General features: G+C 37.9%; 1 protein-coding gene across 3 annotated transcripts in view; it reads left to right on the top strand.

Moving 5' to 3' along the window:
* Positions 1-18,326, top strand: part of LOC102227949 (oxysterol-binding protein-related protein 5-like) — a 45,350-nt gene extending 27,024 nt beyond the window's left edge. For all 3 annotated transcript variants that reach the window (XM_005803231.3, XM_005803230.3, XM_023347838.1), the window contains 19 exons: positions 2,091-2,171; positions 2,425-2,526; positions 2,963-3,166; positions 4,107-4,191; positions 4,322-4,484; positions 7,536-7,725; positions 8,015-8,199; positions 8,317-8,398; positions 9,427-9,525; positions 9,725-9,821; positions 10,038-10,136; positions 11,261-11,358; positions 12,006-12,095; positions 12,492-12,628; positions 13,446-13,625; positions 13,701-13,830; positions 14,769-14,883; positions 15,879-15,981; positions 16,820-18,326. In XM_005803231.3, coding sequence (XP_005803288.1) covers positions 2,091-2,171; positions 2,425-2,526; positions 2,963-3,166; positions 4,107-4,191; positions 4,322-4,484; positions 7,536-7,725; positions 8,015-8,199; positions 8,317-8,398; positions 9,427-9,525; positions 9,725-9,821; positions 10,038-10,136; positions 11,261-11,358; positions 12,006-12,095; positions 12,492-12,628; positions 13,446-13,625; positions 13,701-13,830; positions 14,769-14,883; positions 15,879-15,981; positions 16,820-16,955 — 2,376 coding nt within the window. In that variant the 3' untranslated portion in view covers positions 16,956-18,326. The remainder of the gene's footprint in view (positions 1-2,090; positions 2,172-2,424; positions 2,527-2,962; positions 3,167-4,106; positions 4,192-4,321; positions 4,485-7,535; positions 7,726-8,014; positions 8,200-8,316; positions 8,399-9,426; positions 9,526-9,724; positions 9,822-10,037; positions 10,137-11,260; positions 11,359-12,005; positions 12,096-12,491; positions 12,629-13,445; positions 13,626-13,700; positions 13,831-14,768; positions 14,884-15,878; positions 15,982-16,819) is intronic.
* The last annotated feature ends 5,407 nt before the right edge of the window (positions 18,327-23,733 follow it).

Here is a 23,733-nt window from a genome sequence, read left to right as displayed (position 1 = left end):
AAACATGAGTGAGGTATCTCACCAGATCACCCTCCTTGCCTGGAGCGAGGAAGAGGTGTGCTTAAAAGACTGAAGATCGCTTGCGTGTCGTCAGGCATTTATACTAGGAGGAAGCTCCTCCTCCTGGAGCTGACGTCACTTCTACCGGCCAGTCAAGACTGGCGTAATGTAATAGAGCTTCTGGGGGACAGGCGCTGGGGTCGTGTCCCATAGTGAGATACCTCACTCATGTTTCAGAGAACCGGGGTTAATTACTTAACCTAAAGATCTTGTACACCTAAAAAAAGAAAAAAGTATTTTGACAATAAAACTGTAGAAAGTGTGTTGCTGTGCATTTGTATTTAGGTACTTTTAAGTTGATACTATTAAATCTTCTAAAGCCTGTAATTAACAGGTTTTAGGAGAGTCCTTAGTAAATAGATACCACCTATGCATAATCTAATTTCTATAACTAAAAATGCAGCTGTTCTATGAAGGCCTTAAAGATTTCTTAGAGAACATCAGTGAGCAAACAGGGAGAATCTTTTCAGGGTAAACTAGGCTGACTACTATGGTCAAATAGCCACTATTGATAGAAAGCCTTAGGAACTTTGTAGTTTGCAACAGGCATGTAAGCAAACTAGGTCTAAATGCTCTACATTTTATGCTACGTTTAAAAGAACTAAACCAGCCCATCACTCTGAACACACAATTCTTACTTCAAAACATGATGTAGGAACAAAACATGGTGTAGACATAATAATGCTGAGGGATGGCTTTTCTTCAGTAGGAGCATGCAAACTGGTCAGATATGGAGACAAATTCCACGAAAAGATGCAAGGAATCAAATTTTGGGAAATCCTTGAAGAAAACTTTTAGAGGCTGCTAAAAACCTGAGACCGTGGTTCACCTTTTTTTGTAGGACAATGACCCTAAATAGTGTGGAGACATAAATCTAATTGAGAACCTGTAGCAAGACTTACAAATCCAATCTGAATAAATTTACTACAAGCAATTTTGCAAAAAAAAAAAAGAAGGAAAGAAATATGCCTTCATTTCAGCCTTTAAATCAGCATATTCTGATAGGGACATACCAAACACATATCACTTAAAATCTCCAAAAAACAATTTGAAGTTCAAACATGACAAAATATGAAAAAGGTTTAAGAGGTATCAAAACTTTTGCAAGCCACTGTAAGCAAACCAAAAATACAAACGGCTGCTTGTTTTGTAAAATTATTACAAAGCTGCATTTTATACATCAAGGCCATGGTGGGAACTGTGTCTTTTACTGCCTCAAGGCAAATGATTGACAACATTGACCCATCTTGAAACTGCTTTTGCAAGACAATCTTTTCTTATTGTTATGTGATAAGACGATAATGGCTTCCAACAAAAGTTGCAAGTGGTAACCATTTGATCTCATCTTGTCTCGTCTCCTGCCCACATGTCGCTTTGCCTTGCTCACCCTCACTATTTTGCCTTATGCCTTATATAAGATAATATAACCCTGTGTACAGCGGCATCACTGGTCCTTTGCCTTGTCATCTATCCTTTAGGCCCGTAAAGAACAACCTGGACTGAGGACAGTTCAGTCGGTGCATACTTTCACTTACACAAGGATATAGCTGTGTACGTCTCTTTAAGACTGAATATTTTGTGTAATGATTATTATTTGTTGCACTTGCAGAAGTTGAAATATATATATAAAACATTACAGAAAATTAATTGGCATGTTTGACCAGTAACTGATGTGCACTTTTTGTCTCTTGCAACTTCAACCATTAAGGTTTGTTGGTTTGTGGCCACTGAATGTTCAGTTTCACAATTCATAGAAAAAGCCACATTCTTGCTTCTCACAAGTGTTACGGAACATTTTGTTCTGAGTGTTATCAAATGCAAACTTAATAAGCCTTCATAGCAGATCATTTTTAGTTGTCAGCGATATTAAAAAGCTTAATTCCACCTTTTTTGTGTGTATGGTTCAATATGAGCTTCTACAAGGTAATTTTTTCCCATTTAAAATTAAATCTTTTCCAAGGCTTTTACAGCTTCCAGGGTTTGTTTGTTTCAAAGAGGTTCTTTTTACTTTCTTTCCCTCTTGACTCCAGTCTGAGTCCAGGATGTTTAATGGCGTTGAAAAGGACAGCCCCTCCCCCACTGAGAAGCTGGCTCGAAAGGAGTCTCTCAAGGTACACGTCACTTCCTTGCTTGAGAAACTGAGAAAATGTTGAGCCTTATTGTGCTACAGTTTCTTTGTCATTAAGTAGGTCAAGTGGCTATTTGGGAACCTTTTAAAACGCAATTTAATGCTTCCGATTTGTGTGACACGTCTCAAATGAATATTTCAGCTAGTTTGACTCTGCTTCCACCTAGTGTTGGCTTATATAATCGTTTTCTCTCTGTGAGACTGATGACTCAGTATCATTTTATTTTTCTCTTCAGGTTCAAAAGCAAAATTATCGGCAAGAGAAGAAGCGGGCAGCGAAGGAACTCTCCACTGCACTTAAGGACCCCAGTGTTGTTGTCATGTCCAATTGGCTCAAGGTCTGAGAATGGCTCAAGCAGGACAATATTTATGATTGTTTACACAATTGCTAATCATTTTGCGTTTAAAATGTTACACTTAATATTATTTAATGTTGTCTTAGTAAGTATGCTTAAAACCTAGACATGGTAGTTTATTAGATGTATTTTTATTCAACTTAAATGAGATGTTTACATATGTATTAACTCATCGAACCAGCCTTTTGTTTCACTGACTAAACCTTTTGTTGTTTTAGGCTAGTCAAATTATTTGCTTTGCTAAATTTCAAATTAAGAAGTTTACTTACATTTCCTTAGGAGTTGATAGACTAGCGTTTTACACTATAGTACAAATATTTTGGGTCTACGATAAACAGGTTGTTTTTACATGTTTTTAAAAAAAATATCTAGTTTTTTGTTGTACATGTTACTTATTTCATTCATGTGACTTCTTTAGATTCGTGGTTCTTTAAAGAGTTGGACCAAGTTGTGGTGTGCCTTAAGGCCTGGTGTGCTGCTGATCTATAAGACACCAACACCAGACCACTGGGTGGGCACCATCCTTCTTAGTGCATGCAAGCTGATCGAGAGACCCTCCAAGAAAGACGGCTTCTGCTTCAAGCTCTACCATCCACTGGAGAAATCCATCTGGGCTATCAAGGTTTGGCATGTTTAATGACTTACTGGTCAAACTGGGATTTGGGGTCACAGTTCAAATCAGTTCTATTAGAAGTTTTTGATAGTTGTGATAATTACTTTGAAATGGAGTTGATAAAGACTGAGACAAAATTTCCTAAATTAATGACAGCATTAACAATTGATAACATGGAGTAGCATTTCACAGCAATGACAGAGAAAAAAAAATATAAACACTAAATGTGTTATATAAGATATACGTTTGATGAAGGACAAATGAACTGAAGGAGTTTTTGGTTTGGCAATGCTGAGCTAAAATTCAAATTCAACAGACCCAAAGTCTTTAGCATAAACATTGACTAAACAAAAATATAATAAACCTGTTAAATTATACTAGGTGCACAAAATTCTATTCATTTTTAATACTTTGCTCTTTAGAAAATAGCACTGTCTAACTGATATACGTCATCAAGAGTTCTTCTTCCTTTAGTTTACTGACATTACATGTGACACAGTGTTATCTAAATAAGACTGATTATCTTATTTTGTTGCCCACTATCTCCTTTAGTTAGGAGCTAGTGTAATAACCCTATTTGCGCTGCTAAACAAAAGTGTGCACCAATAGGTATGGGAGGGGTACTGCTATAGGCTTCGTATAAGCTTAAACAACATTAAATGATGACTAACTTTCTATGTTTGCATGAAGCAGTCTCTAGACATGGATAAACACGCATTTATATCAAAACAAGTGAATAAATAGTATAATATACCATTTTGGTACAGATGATCACACTCAGACAGCAATAAAACTCAAACATACTATTTTTTCACTCTATTTTCTGAACAAATATCATACTTTTCTTTCAATAAAATTATTTCTACTGTTTTCTCATGTTTCTTTAAGTCATGTTTTTGATGTTACCATATAAACAGCATGAGTCCTTGTGTTTGATTTCTCTCTTTAGGGTCCAAAAGGAGAAAATGTTGGTTCCATCACACAGCCTTTACCCAGCAACTACCTGATCTTCAGAGCTACATCTGAGTCTGATGGTGAGCTGTTGTTACTCTTTGAGTACTATATTGTTTCATGCCTGATACATTGTTTTTTGGACATTGTGGACGTGTGTTATTAGAACATACTAATAACACACGTTTCCCTTCTTGGATCTTTTGCCTGCAGGCCGGTGCTGGATGGATGCCCTGGAGCTGGCTCTAAGCAGTAGCAGTCTCTACAAAATGTCTCCCAGACCTGAAAAGGAGGGCGATATCTGCATGGCTTCAGATTCTTCACATATACTCCAGCTCCTGCAGTCTTCTCCACTCACTGCTACAGAGCTGCAACAGTGAGTAATACACAACTACCACATGCTCTGTGTGAAGTATATATTCAATACATCCTTATGAACAGCTTAGAATAGTAGGGTAAAAATCATGGATTCACCGGGGAAACCTTCTGTATGTACCAGTAGTCTGTTCTTTCTATCTCAGCAGGAAATGTTGACTGACAATCATCTCTCAATCCATCTGTCCAATGAGTCCACAATGTGCACAGTGATTTTACAAATAGCTCCAGAAATACTTATATGCATATGTCTATTAGCTTCCTCGGCCAGAAATGATCTGCTTTTCTTCAAATTTGGTATCAAGCAGAGAAAATGATATGCTGGATTCTCTCTCCTTACACTTCCCTGTGATTATATTAAAGCATGTGGTTAATAAATCATATAAATTCATGATTTATAGGGCAGTTGTGGGTACTATCCGGTAGCTTTCCACCATCAGCGTGTGAATGTGTGCATGAATGGGTGAATGACTGAATGTAGTGTGAAACAGTTTGGGATGCTCTGGACATGCTAACGCGCTATACAAGTACAAGCCATTTACCATTTTTACCATTTTATTTAGCAGTCTTAGTTCATGGTAAATGCTTTTTACCATGAAATGGTCAATTTCATGGTGATTTCAGATTTCATCTGATGATTTCATATTTTATCTGAAATCATAATTTCAGATGATTTCAAATCTGTCAGCACACTCGCTGAGTGACAGTTGTATCTTTAAAGCAGTTCTCTTTTCTAAAACACTGAAGATTTGTTTGTGTACCTGCTGTGCTTTCACATCAAACAGCTGTTCTTTCACATCAAACTGTCCATGTGTTTGTGCAAAAATATTTCAGTGTCTTCATGTAAAGTAGCTGAAGATGACAGCTTATTGTGACTGGAGGACAAGTTGAAATATCTGAATAGTAGTAAGAAAAGCCTAATCTAAATTATATTGTGCAAAGGTCCTTGCCAGCCTGTTTAAAGTGGTCTTGAACAAAACTCCTCAGAGTTTTTAAGGATTTAAAACAAAAATAATTCTTTAGTTGCTTTTTCACAACCGTTTTGGTGTAGTACTTTTACCTGATCATGACTGCAGTCTTAGCAGCTCTGTCTCAATGAGTGAGCTTTCAGGTGGACAGGAAAAGAAAATCTATCACTTTTACTCAGCAAAGACCTAGGAGAAGCATCCATTGATCTTCTCCTAGGTCAATGGAGAAGACCTAGGAGGCATACTATTATCTATTGGCAATAATATGCCAATAGATATTGGCATACTATTGACAGTATGCCAATATAGCTAGCAGATGATTATCAATCATTTTTGTTTTAGATTATTTTGTGTGGTAAACATGTGTAAAATAGTAATTTTTGCTCTAAATATTCCAGTTGAATTCTCATTAAATTGCTACCTGTGATTGTTGCAGCCCCCATCCTTCTCCCCTGTGAGCTGTTTACATCTTACATTAGCTCCCCTCCTCATGTTTCCCTCTCGATTTCTCCATGCCTGAACCCTCCCTCCAGCCCTCCCTTCCTGCAACCCCTCCTCTCTTTCCTCAGCACCCTGAGATTGGTCAGGGCACTGACCAATCTCAGCACCCTATTCGTTCACATGACTGACAAGGGAGCAGGAAGATGAAGCACACCACATAAAAAGCAAATCAGCCATTACAGGCTTTTCATACACACCTTGCCTCACAGGCACATTCAGGAAGCAGGTAGAGGAGTGTTAGAGGGACAAAGCTGAGCCTGTTGTCAGCTGACAGAAGCCATTTACACACACAGGAGAGAAGGTGAGAGAAAGCCAGGCTACAACTGTGCTTGGATTTACTGATAACATTATCAGTTGTTGGATTCTTGTGGAAGAACTTGTCCATATGCTGTTTACTTTGACGGTAAGGGAAAGCAGTTTGCATTATTGTGTTTAAACTAACAGACTGTGGTTTAGGTAGTAATTCTGCCGGAATGTAGTTCTTCAGGACTGCCATGCCCTGGGGGAGCTTTGAAAGAACTGAACTGTCTTCCATTGTTAAAGAACATGAGCTGCTTCCTGGTTGTCTCTGACCATAGTTACATAACTGAGTCTGGTTTTGAAAGCAGGTGACAGTGCAATTGCCGTCCACTATTCCCAGGATAGGTGCAGGATTTATGAAATAGCCACCACCGAGAGCAACTGTGACGACGGTCTTTTTAACTATTCTGCGGCTTTCGAGCGGAGGTAATAAATGCCTGAAGGACGTTTCTCTCAGGCCACCCATCATCGCTGCTCATAATTTGCATTCTCACTTCTCTTTAATGTGGTCATTCGCAGGCTGATGAATGACTTTTTCTATTCATTTTTCTTTTCTGCCAGTGCTCTGGTTTTCTGGCTGCGGTTCTGAGGTTTGATTAGTTTAGTCCACATTACAGTAGATGCAGCTTGAATTAGAATTGGATGTTGCCGTACATGTCTTCACATGTACATAATGTACAGTCGCTGCCTCTTAAAGATCTTAACCACTTAGATAGTGGTCAGTTTGTTGCTCCCAAGCCAACAAAGCCTCCACTAATTTAGTTTAATAAATGTTACACTGATCCGCTTTATTATTACCATGGGTTGTTTATTCTCAAATAGAGTACATTTTCCAGGTATGTACATCAAATATTTGTTGTAGGCATCTGCATCATTAAACAAATTCAGTTTATAACTCTGTGAGCAACAATCTCCATCTCTAAATACATTCTGGTCTTGTGAAATTAATTTTAGTTCATTAAGTCAGATGTTTGTTATTCCCTTATTAATAAAATCCAGTATAAAATAAACACTAAATATGGGTTGATTATTGTCTTCTTCCATAACATAAAGATATATGAACAAACTCTATTTGAAATGTAATTGTTAAAAGTCCGTCTGTTTGTAATCCACCCTAAATATTATTTCCAGAAGCTTCAAAGCTTGCCTCTCACTCAAAATAATTGAAATTTTACAGTAAAAAACAGCATAATTTTCAACAGTAGAAAGCTGTGATCTGGTTGGTTTTCTGGACCGATTGGAGCATATTACTTACCTTTGTGCTTTTTCTCTGCTTTTCTCAGGTTGAGTCACATGGAGCATGATGGTTCATCAGACAAATCGGAGCGTGAGACTCATGATGACTGGGACACAACGGGCAATGAGAACGGCGGAAGGCTGACAGAGGAGAGCGACATAGAGCCGTTAGAAGAAATGCCACCCGGGCCACAAGCTACAGCTTATGTGGAGCAGAGTACAGAGGAGATGGCTGAGGTAAACAGGCTGGTTCTGGGATTAGGCTCTGTTTGAACGGTAGCTCTCCTCCTCATCCCATTTATTCATGATTATGCACTCATAGGGCCATTGCTCAGATATATTTTGAATGGTTCTCACTTTCTGAAAACCATTCCTCAGTTTTAGTGACCAGAAGTTTTTTTTTTTTTTAATAAAGCTTGAAACCACACCTCATTTGAACAACCAGAGTAACTTCACTGTCATTCTTGGTTCAAATCAGCAAGTCACTGCATACATTTTTGCTGCTGGTGGCTTTGTGTTTGTTTAGGCTGGTGAAGCTACTCAGGTGGAGACTGTATCAGAGGAGAACAAAGGTCTAATCTGGGGTCTGCTGAAACAGCTGCGACCAGGCATGGACTTGTCAAAGGTGGTGCTACCGACCTTCATCCTTGAACCTCGCTCCTTCCTGGACAAGCTGTCTGACTACTATTATCATGCTGATCTGCTATCAGAGTTAGTAATGTTTTATTCATAAGTGGTTATTCAAAAGTAGGTAAACAGTTTACATTCTAACTACATATTACATTTTCCTTCGTGTTTGGAAATGTTCTTTTTCCAACTTAACTGCAGGGCTTCTCTAGAAGAAAGTGCATACGGTCGGATCAAGCAGGTGCTGAGATGGTATTTGTCTGGCTTCTACAAAAAGCCAAAGGTATGATCACTTTTAATTGTTAGAGCCTATTATTTTAGTTTCGCATTAAATCAAACGGAGGAGTTACCATGGCTAGCATTACCAGACAATTGACTTGCTGTGTTTTCCCTGGCAAATGCCTGTTCTTAATTTAACTGAGTTTTCGAGAAGGCTGGCAGCATTTACAAATCCAGCATGTTCCATGACAACCTTCCTGTTATCTGCTGAAAGTCTTGCTTTCTCTCCCTTTGTCACAACTTGAATGAAAAGCTGTAATGTAAAGTTTCTTTTTAAATACCTTCTTAAATTTCTGTTTTTCTTCTGACTTCTTTTCTATACCGATACTAAAAGGTTGTTTCCTTTCAGTGTTATTTCTTCAGTAACAATGAAAAGCCTTCTTAGTCAAATCTGAAAGCACTTATATATAGTGTTTTATAACTATCCATTAAAACAAGGAACCTGATTAGCTGATCAAATGATCATCTTACTGAGGCTCAGTGATTTTTATCTAAATATAAGAGAATTTGCTGTCTGATAACTATAACATCCTCTTGTCTCCTTGTTCTCAGTTAGACCCTTGTGCTCAGCTGCACAGCAATATTTTTGGCTATTTGCATTTTTGTTGTTATTTCAGGGCTTATCAATTACCACAAAATACATCAAGTAGCATTTTATGTGTGAGCTGCTTAACAAATTTCTACAGTAAAAATGTCAGGAAGACATTTTCCTCTCGCTTCCACTTGTTGGGGATTTATTTGCTGTGTGGAAGCAGCACTGGAGCCAGTAGAAAATGGCTGTAGATCAATCCAGCCTTACTCAGCACTTTTGTTGCTGACTCCTTTTGAACCATACGTATACATGGATTCATAGACTTATCTGTTGTTATATAGCCTACAGATGGCCACTTTATACTGATGCTTTAGTCAGAATATATGACTATATCTTACTTTTCCTTTTTTTTACTTCTACTTTGATTAATTAAACAAACTAACATGAAGGATAGTCATGTTACATGGTGTTTTTAATTGAGACTATTTTTGTATTTCCAGGGTCTGAAAAAGCCTTACAATCCAATTCTGGGGGAGACATTTCGCTGCTGCTGGCTCCATCCTCAGACTGACAGCTGCACGTTCTACATAGCCGAGCAGGTTAACCCAGATTTAAAGCTCTAAAAAGCGGGGAATGACTCATCCATTGTGTGAAATGTCTTGCACAGCATGACAAATAAAATGGGGCAAAGCACACAGCTACTCAATGCTGCAACTATACATTTTAAAGCTTGGTATCTGACACTTAGGTTGTCTCGCTCTGCTGCTTAAATGTTTCTCTCCTTGTGTTTTTCATCAGGTGTCGCACCATCCTCCCATCTCTGCATTTTATATCTGCAACAGGAAGGACGGTTTCTGTATCGGGGGAAGCATCCTGGCCAAGTCCAAGTTCTATGGTACACAACCTATATACATATGTGTCTTGTTCATCAAAAGTAAAGAAACCTCATCAAAGACTAGTTTATACAATTATTTAAATTGGAATATAAGCACAGCCACGTGGTTGCAGCTTTAACATCGATTTTGATCGCAGTGTTTGGACAACTTAATACTGTACTAGTATCAAGAATTATCAACAAGAGTAAGAAACAGTCCATTGTTTTCTCTTGCAGGTAACTCTCTATCAGCTATTCTAGATGGCAAAGCTAGACTTCTGTTCCTGAGCAGAGACGAGGAGTATGCCATCACCATGCCCTACGCTCACTGCAAAGGTAATATTTCTATTACAAAAACACTTGACAATCTCTTGTACTATCTCTTTTGTCCACCATGGTCCCTTTTTTCTCTGTGACTGAAAGAAGTCTCAGTCTCAAGTACAGTGATGAGGGATAAACGTCCACAGAAGCACTGATTCAAAAGTACTTTAAAGAAATTAGTGAATGGCAGTAATGACTCTTTGAGTGGCTTTATTTGGGAGAGTAACACAGCTAATCAGATGCACTCAGTCTGTTGTTATAGGATGAAAGGTAGCACATGGCTTTATCTATGTCCGAGAGGGGTTTAAACACAGAAAGACAGCCAGGTACATTAACTAAAGGACGAGAACACAAAGTTATTTCCAGAAGTAACTCGGCCAGTGTCACCCTGCAGGAAGGTTTTGCAGCTAAATGGAACATCAAACAACATGTGTCTTCAATTTCCATTCCCTTCATGAGTCTGTGTCTAGAGGCAGGGCAGCAAGGACTACATTTGCTGCTTGTAAACTCGGCCATGCACAGCATTTGTAGACAAACCCAGAGCTAAAAAAATACTAAGCGTATGTTAACTATATAAACATCGTTATAGCTTTTACCATGCAATTAACTCCTACATTTACACTTTTATTTTGAATAAAAAATCAGTGCTGGCCTCCTGCATTTATTTCCTTACGAACTCACCTCATAGTTCATCACTTCTTCAACTGACTGAGAATACAGGAGGCTAATATGCAAATTCATTTCCCTGTTTACAAAGTCATCTTTCTGTTCAGGCAAATCATGTGTGTACTGCCTCTTTTACAACCATCTGCTGCAGCCGACATGTCAGAGTAACGAGAAGTTACACAGTTATTTGAAATGTATTCCTGCCATGATCCATATTCAGAATTACACAAAATTTCGATGTAGTCAAAATCAGCTCACATGTTTACATATTGTCCAGAGTGAAATTTCTGTCTTCTTACTTCGTCACAGCCCAGTTTAGGATTGCGTTCATAGTAAATGGTGGGATAATAACCATGACCTAATGCATTACTGCTTTAGATTAGCTAGGGAATTAAAATCATATCTATTACAGGCAAATGTAAAGGTATCTGATGGGTTATGTATCTAATGATGCAATGCCTTGTCTCCTCTAGGTTTCCTGTATGGCACTATGACACTAGAGTTGGGAGGGAAAGTTACCATCGAATGTGAAAAGACGAAATGTTTTGCAGAATTGGAGTTTAAATTAAAGGTATGTCTTTGAACAAGTTAAAAATAGAGCCGGCAAATAAATAATTCAATAATTAACGACTCTTGCTTTCTGTGAAGCACTTAGTTATTTTATCTGTGAAAAGTGCTATATAAAAAAAGTTTACTTATTGGGATGCACGATGTCAAAATTTGAATAAATGTCATGAATAAATGTATATTAAAAAAATTTTATGACAGAAATCTGTCTCCCACTCAGTCAGTTTAAGGATTTTTTTGGGAGCTCTTTAGTTGACTAAAGAGCATGATGATGTTGTGGGCTCCTAAATCATGCTGAGCCTCTGTGTTTATACAGTTGGCAGACACTTTCACCTAAAGCAGCTTGCAAAAGAGGGAATAACAGTGCAGTAAATATTAAATCTAACTATAAGTGTGTTGCTGCGGGTGTCTTGAAAAATTCAAATTAGATTTTTCAGGCCATTATTAAGGTCTGTTTTTATATCTTCCAGAAATATATATTTTTAAACAATGTGCTGGCGACATTCTTTTGTCTGATGTGTTGTAATTCAAGCTGGAGAAGTTGGGTGTTGTTTTGTAGTTACCCGTAGTGGAAGATGCAGAGCAGCAAACGGCCCTGTAGGAAGTATTTATCAGCTTTCCTGATTCTTGTTTTTCCTGTCCGTTCTCTAGCCTTTCCTCGGAGGCGCCAGCTCAGTAAATCAGATCAGTGGGAAGATCGTTATGGGAGATGAATTATTGGCCACCATTGATGGACACTGGGTGAGAGCTCTTCTACCTAACTACTTTAATTTGTGTATCTTGCATTTTGTTTCTCTTTCAGCATCCCTGTTCACCTCACATTTGTTGCTCCTGGGTATTCAGTTTTTCTCAGCTCTAATTAGGAACAGAATTGGTAATTATAGGTTCAAGAGCAGAAGGCAGACACTGCAGGAAAAAGACTATTTTAACATTTCATATGCTGGGCAGGAGTGTCAAGGCAATTGGAAACACTAAAAAACTTTTTTCTGAGACAGCGTCCCTGGAAAGTTAACATTATCATCACTTTAGTGTTGACAGCATATATCAGGCTGATATTAAGGAACAGTGAAAGGGTTGCACTGTGACTTGATGATGTTTGTAAGCCTGATCTTTTTTCTGTATTTTTTTTTAAATCAGGACAGCGAGGTGTTTATTCAAGAGAAGCGTTCCAGTCTGCAGGAAACTTTGTGGAACCCAGTAAAAGAAATCCGCAGCAGGCGCCTCAAACGACAAGTGGTCCAGTTAGATCAGCAGGGGGAGTTTGAGTCTGAAAGGTAAACCTCTAATGGGCTACCAAAGGTTTTCTCTTTGGAACGTAATTTCCCAGAACCTTTCTGTCTGCCTGTTTTTGTGCGTGCCTAAGAAGGATTTAGTGTGAGGTACTTTTCTGGAAAAATTATTTGTAAGATCAGTAAAACCTATATTGATTTATTCTGTACTACAGAACACAAAACAATTTTATTGGTTTAAAAAAATTATTAAATAGATTTGGTTGAGAGCACTGTCTTGTCACTGTTTTTATGGATATGATAAAAGTAGATGTCTGCACCTCCTTAAAGAAGGTTGGCTTATTTTTATAAATGAATTTGGATGCAAACTTTGTAAAACACTGATATTCAGTATGGGTGGGTGAATGCTAAAAGATACAGAACTTGTGTTGTGTTATTTAAAGGTAACATAACATATTAGTTGCAGAAGGCTATACTGGTAGGTTATTCTACCAGTGATACATTTTGTGGGTCCTCCCACCATGTAGCTCCACCTTTTAATATGTTAAAACTGTCCTACCTGTCAACCACGGCTGTTTTCCTGATTTATTTCAACCGACTTTTATCTGCAGTGGAAATGCAAGGGAAACAAAAACTTCCCTAGTAAACTGTGCTGGTTCCTGCAGCAGAAACACTTCCCTATAGTCAAAAATATTGAAACATCTCCATATAGTCAAAGTAACCCAGTAACTGTGGTCATTGTTCAATAAAAATGCGCAAGTTTGATTTGAGAAATGCAAAAACATACATTTTCAATGTCTTCAGTTTGTTGTATTATTTTATTTATTTATCATTAAGCATCTGATCTGTGACGTTCCAACAGACTATGGCAGCACGTGACCAGCGCCATCCTGGATCGGGACCAAGTAAGGGCAACGCAGGAGAAGTTTGTCCTGGAGGAAGCTCAGCGGAAAGAAGCAAAGGAGAGAGGAGAAAGACTCTGGATCCCTAAACTTTTTCAGCAGGATCCTGTCACCTCTGAGTGGACCTACAAGCACCTTGAGTATGAATGCTCTCCTATTCAAAACGACTAGAACACATAAAAGATCAGCTTTTGCAGCGTGTTTTTCCTTTTCAGCACTCGTCCGTGGGACGCTGAGGCTTGTCTCGTTCAGTTTGAGAAGGATGGAGTGATTCAGACTCAGGAGAAAATGCAGAGACAACACAACGGGCTTTCTTACAATCACAGCTGGAGCAGGCAACACAAGGTGAAACTACAGATTAAAAGTCAGCACAGAGTGCTCACTCACACACAAGCTTTGTTTTGGCTTTTTTAAAATATGATTAATAGAATAGCATGAACAGAACAGTCCTTGCAAATTAGTCAGACTGAACTACCCATTTGAAATTCTAAAGATAGACTTTTTTTCCTATTTGTTTTTTCCCAAATAATAATCCACTTATATCAGCAAAAAAATCTGTTCTATCAGTCTGTAATAGGTGTGAATGCTGTAGACTTTGTGCAACTTGAACTTTTACCATATTCTGCTTGTTTAGGATCTTACAGCAGCTATGCCTTTTGGTATTGACATGTCCTGTGGATCATGAAATATTCAGCTTTTTCTGATGTTTTTGTGCCCCATTGTAATGAATGGAACATGCCATAACTTCTAAAGTATTTTAAAATGTAGTCATATCCTTCAACTACTTCTGTTTATTTCAGCTTTTTCATATCTTCTGCAGGTTTCATAAAACCCCTCTTCAAGTTTTTGTTTGCATTATGCTCAATCTTCAGAAAAGAAAGCTAACCCACTCGCTCTGAGGTTTCCCAATCTAACCCTTCCAACCTTAATTCCAACCCTAAAGAAGCTAGCTTCGGCTCTTTAGATCATTTTATAAACCATTGTGACCTTACAGTTTTGCTTTGTAAACTGTGTTCTGCACAGATTTCTAATACACTTGGGTGGGATTTTTCAGTTGACCGAAAATTTTCACTCTTCTTTTATGGTTTTCTATTTAGGTTTTACAGGCTCTTTTACATTATTTTGCTGCTTTTGTCTATTTCTTACATTTCTGCAAACTTTCTGCATTTGACTTTTCCCTAAAATAGGAACAGTATTCACACCTCATTTTTGCAGAAAACACAAATTATTCTAGTTTTCTGTTAGTTTTTATGGATTAAAAAGAGGAAACACATTATTTACAGGCGGAGGTAAATGGGAAGCACAGGAAAGCCAGCAGCCAGCCGTCTACCTGCAGCCAGAACACTGAGAGCAGCAGCACCACTCCAGAACCAACACACGAGTCCTCTGATAATGAAGGTGAGGGTTCATTTACAGACAAGCCAGAGCAGCTTTGTATAATCTCCTGTGAATTCAGCCACTGGTTTGCACCACAAATTATTTATTTGTTTATTTTGTGTAGCAGTTGAAATCTGCATAACAGAGGTTGCCAGAAAGAGGTCGGATTATTAATTTTGTAAATATTTACTGTAGAGGTTTAAATACATCGTCAAATCTTAACAATTTTCTAAATTGTTGCTTAATGTTAGAAAAACATGTTTATTGAATGTGTAACAAAAATATGTCTCTCAGAAATAATGATTTTATTCCACCTATACTTATGTTGCTAATGATGTAAATACTTTATGGTAGTGTGCTGCACCACTTGAATTCATTTATTTTCTGTTCTCTTTGGATTGTCCAAGTTAACCAATAAGATGTTATCACAACTCTGTTTGAGGAGCAACCAGACCATAAAAGATACTGAACAATTTTATTTAGACCTTTACCACATATTGACTGGAAATTTGGACAAATTTATATATTTAAATATTTATATTTTTGACTAAGATATTTTTTTTTTTTATAATTTATATCTGATTTACTTTGACTTGTATAAAAAACACCAACAAATGTAAAAATGTAAAGGAATTCTGTACATCTTTAAAAACAGAAAATAAAAACCTGACTGGGGTACAAAGGAACATCAATTAAAAAATAATATAAACTTTTATTTAAATATTCAAAAACTGGATGATTTACGAAATTTTCAATAGAAACCTTAAATATTTTTCAAACATAAGAAGTATGATGATAAATACAAATAACTATGAAATATGACTGTTGTTCCCTGTTTCAGGTATTTTGAGTTACTTTATATTTGAATATTTTATATTCCAGGTGATTTAAAATTTAGAGTACAAAACAATTTACATGAATCAAATTGTGTCGTTCAAAGGTTTTCATTTTTCTTTATCTTTAAGCTTTATAGAATAAGCTTTTATGCTTTATTCTTATCTATGTTTTCTACCCAGGCTTCTCCAGCCAATGTGCTCGCTGCAGTAAAGAGGTGAAGGACATTGCTCTGATCGAGGCCTCCATCACATCCATACAGAGGACACAGCAGGATATTCAAAGGTCAGAAAACCGCATTGCACTTTAGTGAATGAAGGCTTAATAATTTATCTGAAAACCAGTTAAAACAAACATTTCTGTCACTGGCAGATTTAGATTTAAAATGACTTCATTTCAACCAATAAGTTTGTTTCCATCAAGAAATTAAATGACCATCTCTAGGAAGATGGTAACACATTGCAGAATGAATATCAACTTTACAAAAAAGTGTTATTAAACAATAATGATAGAGACCATCATCTGTATGTTCAATAAGCTCCAAGCCTTTGAAGACCTCCTGGCCATCACCCTAAAGTTTATCACCCTGCTCAGATTCGCCATCAGATTCAAATCAGGAATTTGGCTGAGCCACTTAAAAACATGAATATTAGTACCAGTTAGAATAAACATGTTGGTAAAGTTAAAAGATCGCTTTAAGGTATGACTGTATGATGCTAGGAAAGCATGTGATTTTATTGTCTATTGATTTTGGGTTCTTTTCTATTATAAGTGATTTCCTAATGACTTCAACACATTACTATCATTTCACCTTGTGAAACATTTTCATGCTGCTTCTAACAAGCATCACTAAACATGTTACTGACGCAGAGAACCTGAATACCTGGCACTTTATTAATTAGCTAATATTTACCGCAGTCCAGGTTGTTCTTTGTGATACTAACATTGCTGCTAGTGCTATTGCGTTACCAGTAGATTAGCAATATATTGTCAACGTTATTTTGTATAACATAATAAACAATTGGCTAAATATTGGTGAGAAAATGTGTTAATATAACTGTTTAGGACATGTTACAGGAGCTGTAAGTGAGACACTCTTAACCCAGTTGACCTCTGTTTGTAGGAACCTGGCGGCTCTGGGTCGCCAGCTGTCTCTGCAGAGACACACCGATGACAGCATGTCCTTAACCGGCCGTCACTGCCTCATCCTCTGCGTCCTGCTCCTCTCCCAGCTTCTCCTCAACTACGTCTTCACCTGAGCCAACTCCTACGGGAGAAGTTTCCCTCCAGCACCGGCCTGACTTTAAAGCTTCCAAGAAAAAGCACACAAACTCCGATCACGCCAACGGAGACCTCAGATCATCGCTCGGAGGGAAACTTGCTCCCTTTTGTGTCCTTCATAGGAGGAGGAGCACAGACTTTATAGCAATAAACACAGCCACAACAACCGTCTGTCAGTCACCTGCAGAGAGGAACGGCACCTCCTAGTGTAGCCAGACTGAAACAGCACCGGCACCCGTGCACTTTGGACAGGAAAGGGATATTATGAGCACGACTAGAAAAATGGAAAAACGTGGAAAGATTTTGATAAAAGAAATGACAGAGAGGATGTTTTCACCATTCCCTAGTGTCTTTTTTTATACATATCTATATATATTGCCCTGCAATACTGTTCATCTGTGAGCGTGCCTCTGTATGTGTGATGTGGGTATTATCAGTAGGCCCTATGGGCACAAGCAGATCACGTCTTGGACTTCTCCTGCTTCCCTTCCACTCCAGACTTTGGGCCTTAACAATGAAGCCAAAAAGAGGAAAAGTACCAGAAATAATTATAGAAGTGAAGAAAGAACATCTTCAAAACAGTGCAATTGTGTATTTTATTATTTTTTTTGTATCAATGTTCACTCAAAAACACTCTGTCTCGTCTTTTTAATGATTTTACCAAAACAGTATTTATGATCCGAAAGGACAAAGAGTACTTGTTTACAGGGAAAACTGGATGTGCTTTCTGTGACACATCGGAAGAGAAGAAGGATAAAAGGTGATAAGGCAGGGCAGCGAGCCAAACAGAGTGTCTTTATATTTGTGTGCCTGCTGTATCTGAAGGGATGGTAGATGGTGTTGGTCTTGACCACTAACTAGTGTGTACAATCAGTCACAGTTTGTGAAGGAAGGAACACAGGGAAGCATGACCATATGAGCCTAAGAGAAGGGATTTCTGTGTGCATTTTGGTCTTCACCACCTGCAAGTGACTGTCTTAGATGTAAACACTTAGTAACAAAAGACAAAAAAAGAAGAAAAAAAGAATTTTCACTTTGAATAAGTTTGTATATATTTGTCTGGTTTCAAAGAGATTTGAGAATGTATTTATTAGGAGATTCACCGTGTCTTCACAAATTCAATACAAAGGACCTGGAACAACAATCGCTCTCCGAGGGTTGGTCAGTTCGTCCAGTTGTGTGCTTGAGTGTGATTGAGCATATCTTCTCGTGTTTTCTACTCTGCTGCCATGTTGTAGGGACTCTACAGATATTTTCTTCTTGTATGGAACAAAATGACACACCTTGGTAATGTTTTCATTGATATGTTGGATACTGTAGTACTACAGTAAACATGTTTTATCCCTGGAGCTCTCTGTGTGAACATCACTTGACACCCAAACGTTTTCTGTAGATGTAAGTTGTACTTTCACTAACTCTCCACCAGATGGTGTTACATTCATGCACAAGGTCAGATCTTCGTGGGAGTGAAAAACACTCTTCACACAACTTCCCATAGCATAAATGAGTCATCATTGGCAAACAATTGACCACATTTTAGAGACATAAGTCTTAAACACTTTTTATTTGCAGAAATTTTGACACTTCTTTCTTTAGCCTCCATTAGTCCACTTCTGTTTTTTTTTTTACACACACAAGTACTCAGTATCCTCTGAGATGCAAGCTAAGGGCAGATGAGGAGAGAAAATCAAAAAGCAGAATCCACCTTCAAAAACCTTGAACTATTGGTGGAGATCAATAGTTCAATAATAAGAAAGTTTAGCTTACAGAAAATAAAATAGTTGGAAGAAACCAACCAGTTGAAGCAGGTTTGAACATTATTTGAGCTAAATTATTGCTATCTTGCTTTGTACGTGTATTTAGTTCAAAGAATATTTAACACTTTGAGTTTTAAAACTTAAAAATTTAACCTAGTCTTGAAGTTCTTGTTGAACAGTGTTGATTTTCTTAAAACATTCTGGAAGAAGATTCTGAAGTAGACTCATTACTCACTACAGAACATTACGTTTGAGCTGACCTCATACTTAATGGTAAAAACATGTAATTTACAAAAATAAAACATGAAGCATTTTTTTTATGTCTCATATATGAAGTAGCTCAAACAGCTAGTATGAGGACATTTCCAAAACGTTTTAAATGGTGGTGCAGAGGTGAAGCACAACCCACATATGGAGGCCTTACATCCCAGTTCACATCTGGGAACTGGGATGGGAACTGGGAACAGGAAAGCGGGTAAGCTCGTTATCCGCTTTCCTGTCTGACCACTCTAAAATAAATGCCACTACAGCTGATAAAATGTTTGCCCAATAGCAGCTGTAACAGAACAGAAACATGGATATTTGGACCATCAGTGGTTTTTGTGTTAACTGCTCTAGGATAGGCTGGAAAGCCCAAATTCTTTAAAAATCCCAGAGAAGTGAAGCACTAACATTTTCAGTAAACAGTAGCAAGCAGCAAATATTTCCCAGTGTCGCAGGACTGAGGTTCCAATCTACATCTCGGCTATGATTGACGTGTTTACTGATTGGCCCTGAAAAGAATGTGATCAGATGCAGACACATTGTAACCACATAAAGCTGCCTCAGATCACCAGAGTTGCTCCCTCTCTCCTTCCTGCTCTGCTGGAGGACAAGCCCAGACAAGTCCTCTGTCTCACCCTGCCTCCTGCCTCTCAGCACGGCTCGGTCCATTCCAGACACGCCTGAGCTGCAACAGAGTCGTCCCACATAACAATCATCCAGCCTGAATCCTGCCGCCCCTCAGCCAAAACAAGCAGCACGCCTCACTGCAGCTGGCCTCACACTCGCTTACCTGGGGAGAAAAAACTGATCAACGGTTTGCAGAGGACATGGATCACAGAGTACAATAGTTTGTATGAGTAGAGCTTACAGATATTTTGACCTAGCATCAATTTGTACCACCTGGAAATATTTGATAAAAAAGCAAAACAGCAACAAAAAAAACAGATACAATGTTGCCTATCGTCTGGCTTAGCTATACTCAAAATGATTTGTTTCATCTTGAGTCAGTAAAAAGGCCAGTTTATAACAATAGTTACAGTAAAGTTACATATACTGGGAAAAAATATTCCTCACAGAATTTTTAAAGGCTTTATAATCTAAGTAATTTTGGTGTTTGTTATCAGTTCTATTAGTTTTCTAATTTTGGCTGTAAATCCTTGTCTTAATAAAATCTTCCTGAAGCATTACCACTTTTTCTGGTGACATCACAACAGGAATACCTCAACTCACGAGAGTGCGTTTTAATAACCGTACTTTTACTTTTAATTCAGTCACATATTTTAATTCAGTCACAGATTTTAATTCAGTCACAGATTTGTCCTTCAATTGTGTTTTTTTATTTAATTGTATTGGGAGCTGCTAAAGATCCTTGAATTGTTCCTGCTTTGTTTTCATGGTAATATAATGATAAGAAATGCATAGGAATGAAAAAATCCCTGACATAAATTTGTTATAAAAATATTACTGATTCAACTTTAGCTTTAATAGCATAAAGCTACATAATTTTTAAAGTTTAATCAGTAATACTTTTATAACAAATTTATGTCAGATCATGATTTCTTGGTTAATGTCAATTTGACATAACAAAGACATTTTTAATAATGTCAACTTTGCATTAAAAGTGTCATGATTTACCGAATGACACTTTATGACAACAGTCATAAATATTCATGAAGACTTACTCATGTTCATGACAGGTGTTATGTCATGTTTATGGCGGTGTCATAAACACAGTCTTATTCACAACCCGTCAAATAAAGTGTTACTGCATTTATTTTAAAAGGTGCTTAAAGAAAACAGCATATTTTGTGAAATCCTAGCCTGGAAATGCAGACTTCTTTATCATGCTTTCACAAATGATACATTTACTGAAGACAAACTCAGAACTGGCTGGCTGTCTCTGCCATGTCTGGACAAAGCAGGCTAAGTTCAAACACAAGGTTACCAGACAAATGCTGGACCTTGTGTCAAATAGTGCATTTTTATAATACAGTTTGTAAATTCTTGAAACTTTTTTTTTCTATTTGTGAATGCAACAAAAGGACATTTCAGGTGCTTTCGTTTAGACTTCTTCTTTAGAGCACCTTAGATTGATTAAGACCAGTTTGTAAATCACAAAGCTGGTTTTAAACATCTTTAAGAATGTGGAAAAAGTGCATACCAATAGTCAACCACCGTCAGAAACAATGGACAAACAATCTGGAGAGCGTACGCTTTCAGTGCCGGGTCTGTTCTGTGTTCTTATAAAAGGAGAACGTGGAAGAACAATGTAAGGAATGAATTTTGAGATCATCCGCATATGTTAGCATTATAATGAATGTTTCAGCAGTTCCATCCAAGTTTGATCCTCGATAAGTCGAGGAGCAAACCCGACTTGTCAGTCAAGTTTGATCCTTTTTATGAATTAAATATTTCTTTGACAGTCAGGAAGTTTGAATCTAGAGTTGAGGCTAAAATACCTCGAGTCTATCCAAAACCACAGACACATTCCTTTCTGCGTTTCGGTTTATGTCTCAGGTATTCTTGGCAGTTTGCCGGGTATCCGCTTTTTTATGCACCAATTACTCTTTCTTTAAAGCTGGCCTGGACTCCAATAATAATCTTTCCTGAAGCTTTTGAGCTATTCTAGAACTTCACATGAGTTTTATGAACTAAGAGAATTTAAATCTATGTGGACATTTTTTTTCCCACTGCCACTTCAAAAACATTTGGTACTGTTAGGTATTAATTTATACTTACTTATTTGAGAATATGTTGTCCAAAAATTGTTTTTGTACTTTAATTGAAATAATTCTAATACAAATTTTAACAGTATATTTTTGAGATGAACTTAGGTGTAGCATGTTTTATTTACCTTCTCAAAGCCCTGTAGCTTTTTATGCTGTAATGTCTGTATAATCAAGAACTGAAGAAAAATACAAAATACCAGACAGAGAAGCTAACAGCTCTTCATGAATCATTGGTGCTAACTGTGTTATTACTTGTGATATTTTTCATATATTTCCTAAACAATTGTGATAAATTTAACTGAAAGTAATTAAAAAGAACAGGCAATCAGGCTCTGGTGACGGTTTGATACCTCCTCAGTACCATCTGACTCTGAAGTGGCCAATTTCCTTGCAGAGATAATTAAACCCCACTAACTCTTCCTTTACATTTAAGTTGAGTCATTAAAAATGAACTTTGATGTTTGAAGGGTGATTCACAAAGTCTCACCGTTTCAAAAGGAAAACCCTTTGAAGCGGAGCAATAATTTGTGGCTGTCTGTTGCCATGCCGATAAACAACATCCTTTGAGTGAGTTACAAAGACTAGAATGGGGGGAGGTCATTGTGCGGAGGCAGGAAGGTGTAACAGGTAAATACGTGTATAACATGGATCTATAAACTATCCACAGTTTATAGATCATGTGGGAGGTATGAGCCTTCACAGATGTGCTTAGTTTCCAGGATGTCACGCTTGGACTTGTTGCTGTGCTGCTAACGCCGCCCGCCTTGGAGACCACCATATGAGCTGCTGCTCATGTCGAGGCTTGTCCAGAAGCTCTCGCCTGACTGTACCGCTTACTGGGGCAAGCAGGGAGTTGATTAGAGGGTGGTCACCACAACCCTACTTAAAGCTGGAGCAGGCTAACCAAACAGCATCAACCGTGGAAAAAGACAGACAGGATTAATAATAAGAATCACAGCAAATCACAAAAACAAAAACCTGGAGAAGCACCAAGATCCCAAAGAGCAACTAGAGAAGTCATGCAAAATCAAAGCCTCAATGGCCATCAGTAAGCAAGGCTCACAATGTGTGTGAACTTCTTTTGAAGTATCCATCGATCCACCATCAGCACATGATGCTGGTGCCTATCTCCAGCCACTATGGACAGGTCAGGCAACACAGAGACAGACGGGACAAACAACCACGTACACATGCATACACCCAATCCTAATGAGAGTTTAGAAATGCCAATTAACTAAACAGTCATGTGTTTGGACTTAAAAAAAGAAGCTTACAAAGCATCCAATGGGCTTTCTTAAATTGTTTTATCTAAGAGTATTTAAACCTCTCGACTCAAAGAAAGTAGTAAAAAAAAATATCCTAAAGAAATGTCTGTCATTATTCTTGGTTTTTTAGAAAATAGAAATAATTTTGGAAATCCTATTTGACCTAAAACAGGAAAGGTTGCGTCTAATTTAATGTCAGTAAAAGATAGGCTGTGTGTCTTTTTATACAGTGTGTGTATTTATCTGTGCTAGCTGTATATACTGTAAATCATAATTTTACTAGCCTGCCATGAAAAAATAATAAATTGCGTTGCGCTACACAATGAAGGACTTGGTCCAGACTTTCTATAGAAGTCTTTGTCACTTGGGCCGTGTCCTTGGCAGTGAAATCATGACCCCAGTTGGAGTAGGATTATATGAGTATGTGTGTGTATGTAATACTACCACTGTGTGCACTGTATGTCGTCTGTCCACTCAAGCTCTTCCACCCATCGGCCCGGATTCCAGCGGACCTCCCTGCTTGGGAGTTGAGGGGGTGTTGAGGTTGGAGAGCAGGCTTTGAAGGAGGCTCCAGTGACTCATTACCCAACAATTCACCCAGTCGTCATGTCCTCTACACCCTCCAAACATCTACTTCCTAGCTCCATCTCAGTCCCCTTGCTTCTTGTCCCTTGGCTTGGGTAGCTGACACACACACGCATACGTTCACTGTTGGTTGACTGAAGAAAAGAGGCTCTGTCT

This window comes from Xiphophorus maculatus, chromosome 2 (assembly GCF_002775205.1).
Source record: "Xiphophorus maculatus strain JP 163 A chromosome 2, X_maculatus-5.0-male, whole genome shotgun sequence".
Taxonomy (NCBI): domain Eukaryota; kingdom Metazoa; phylum Chordata; class Actinopteri; order Cyprinodontiformes; family Poeciliidae; genus Xiphophorus; species Xiphophorus maculatus.
This window is presented reverse-complemented; position numbering and strand designations above follow the sequence as displayed.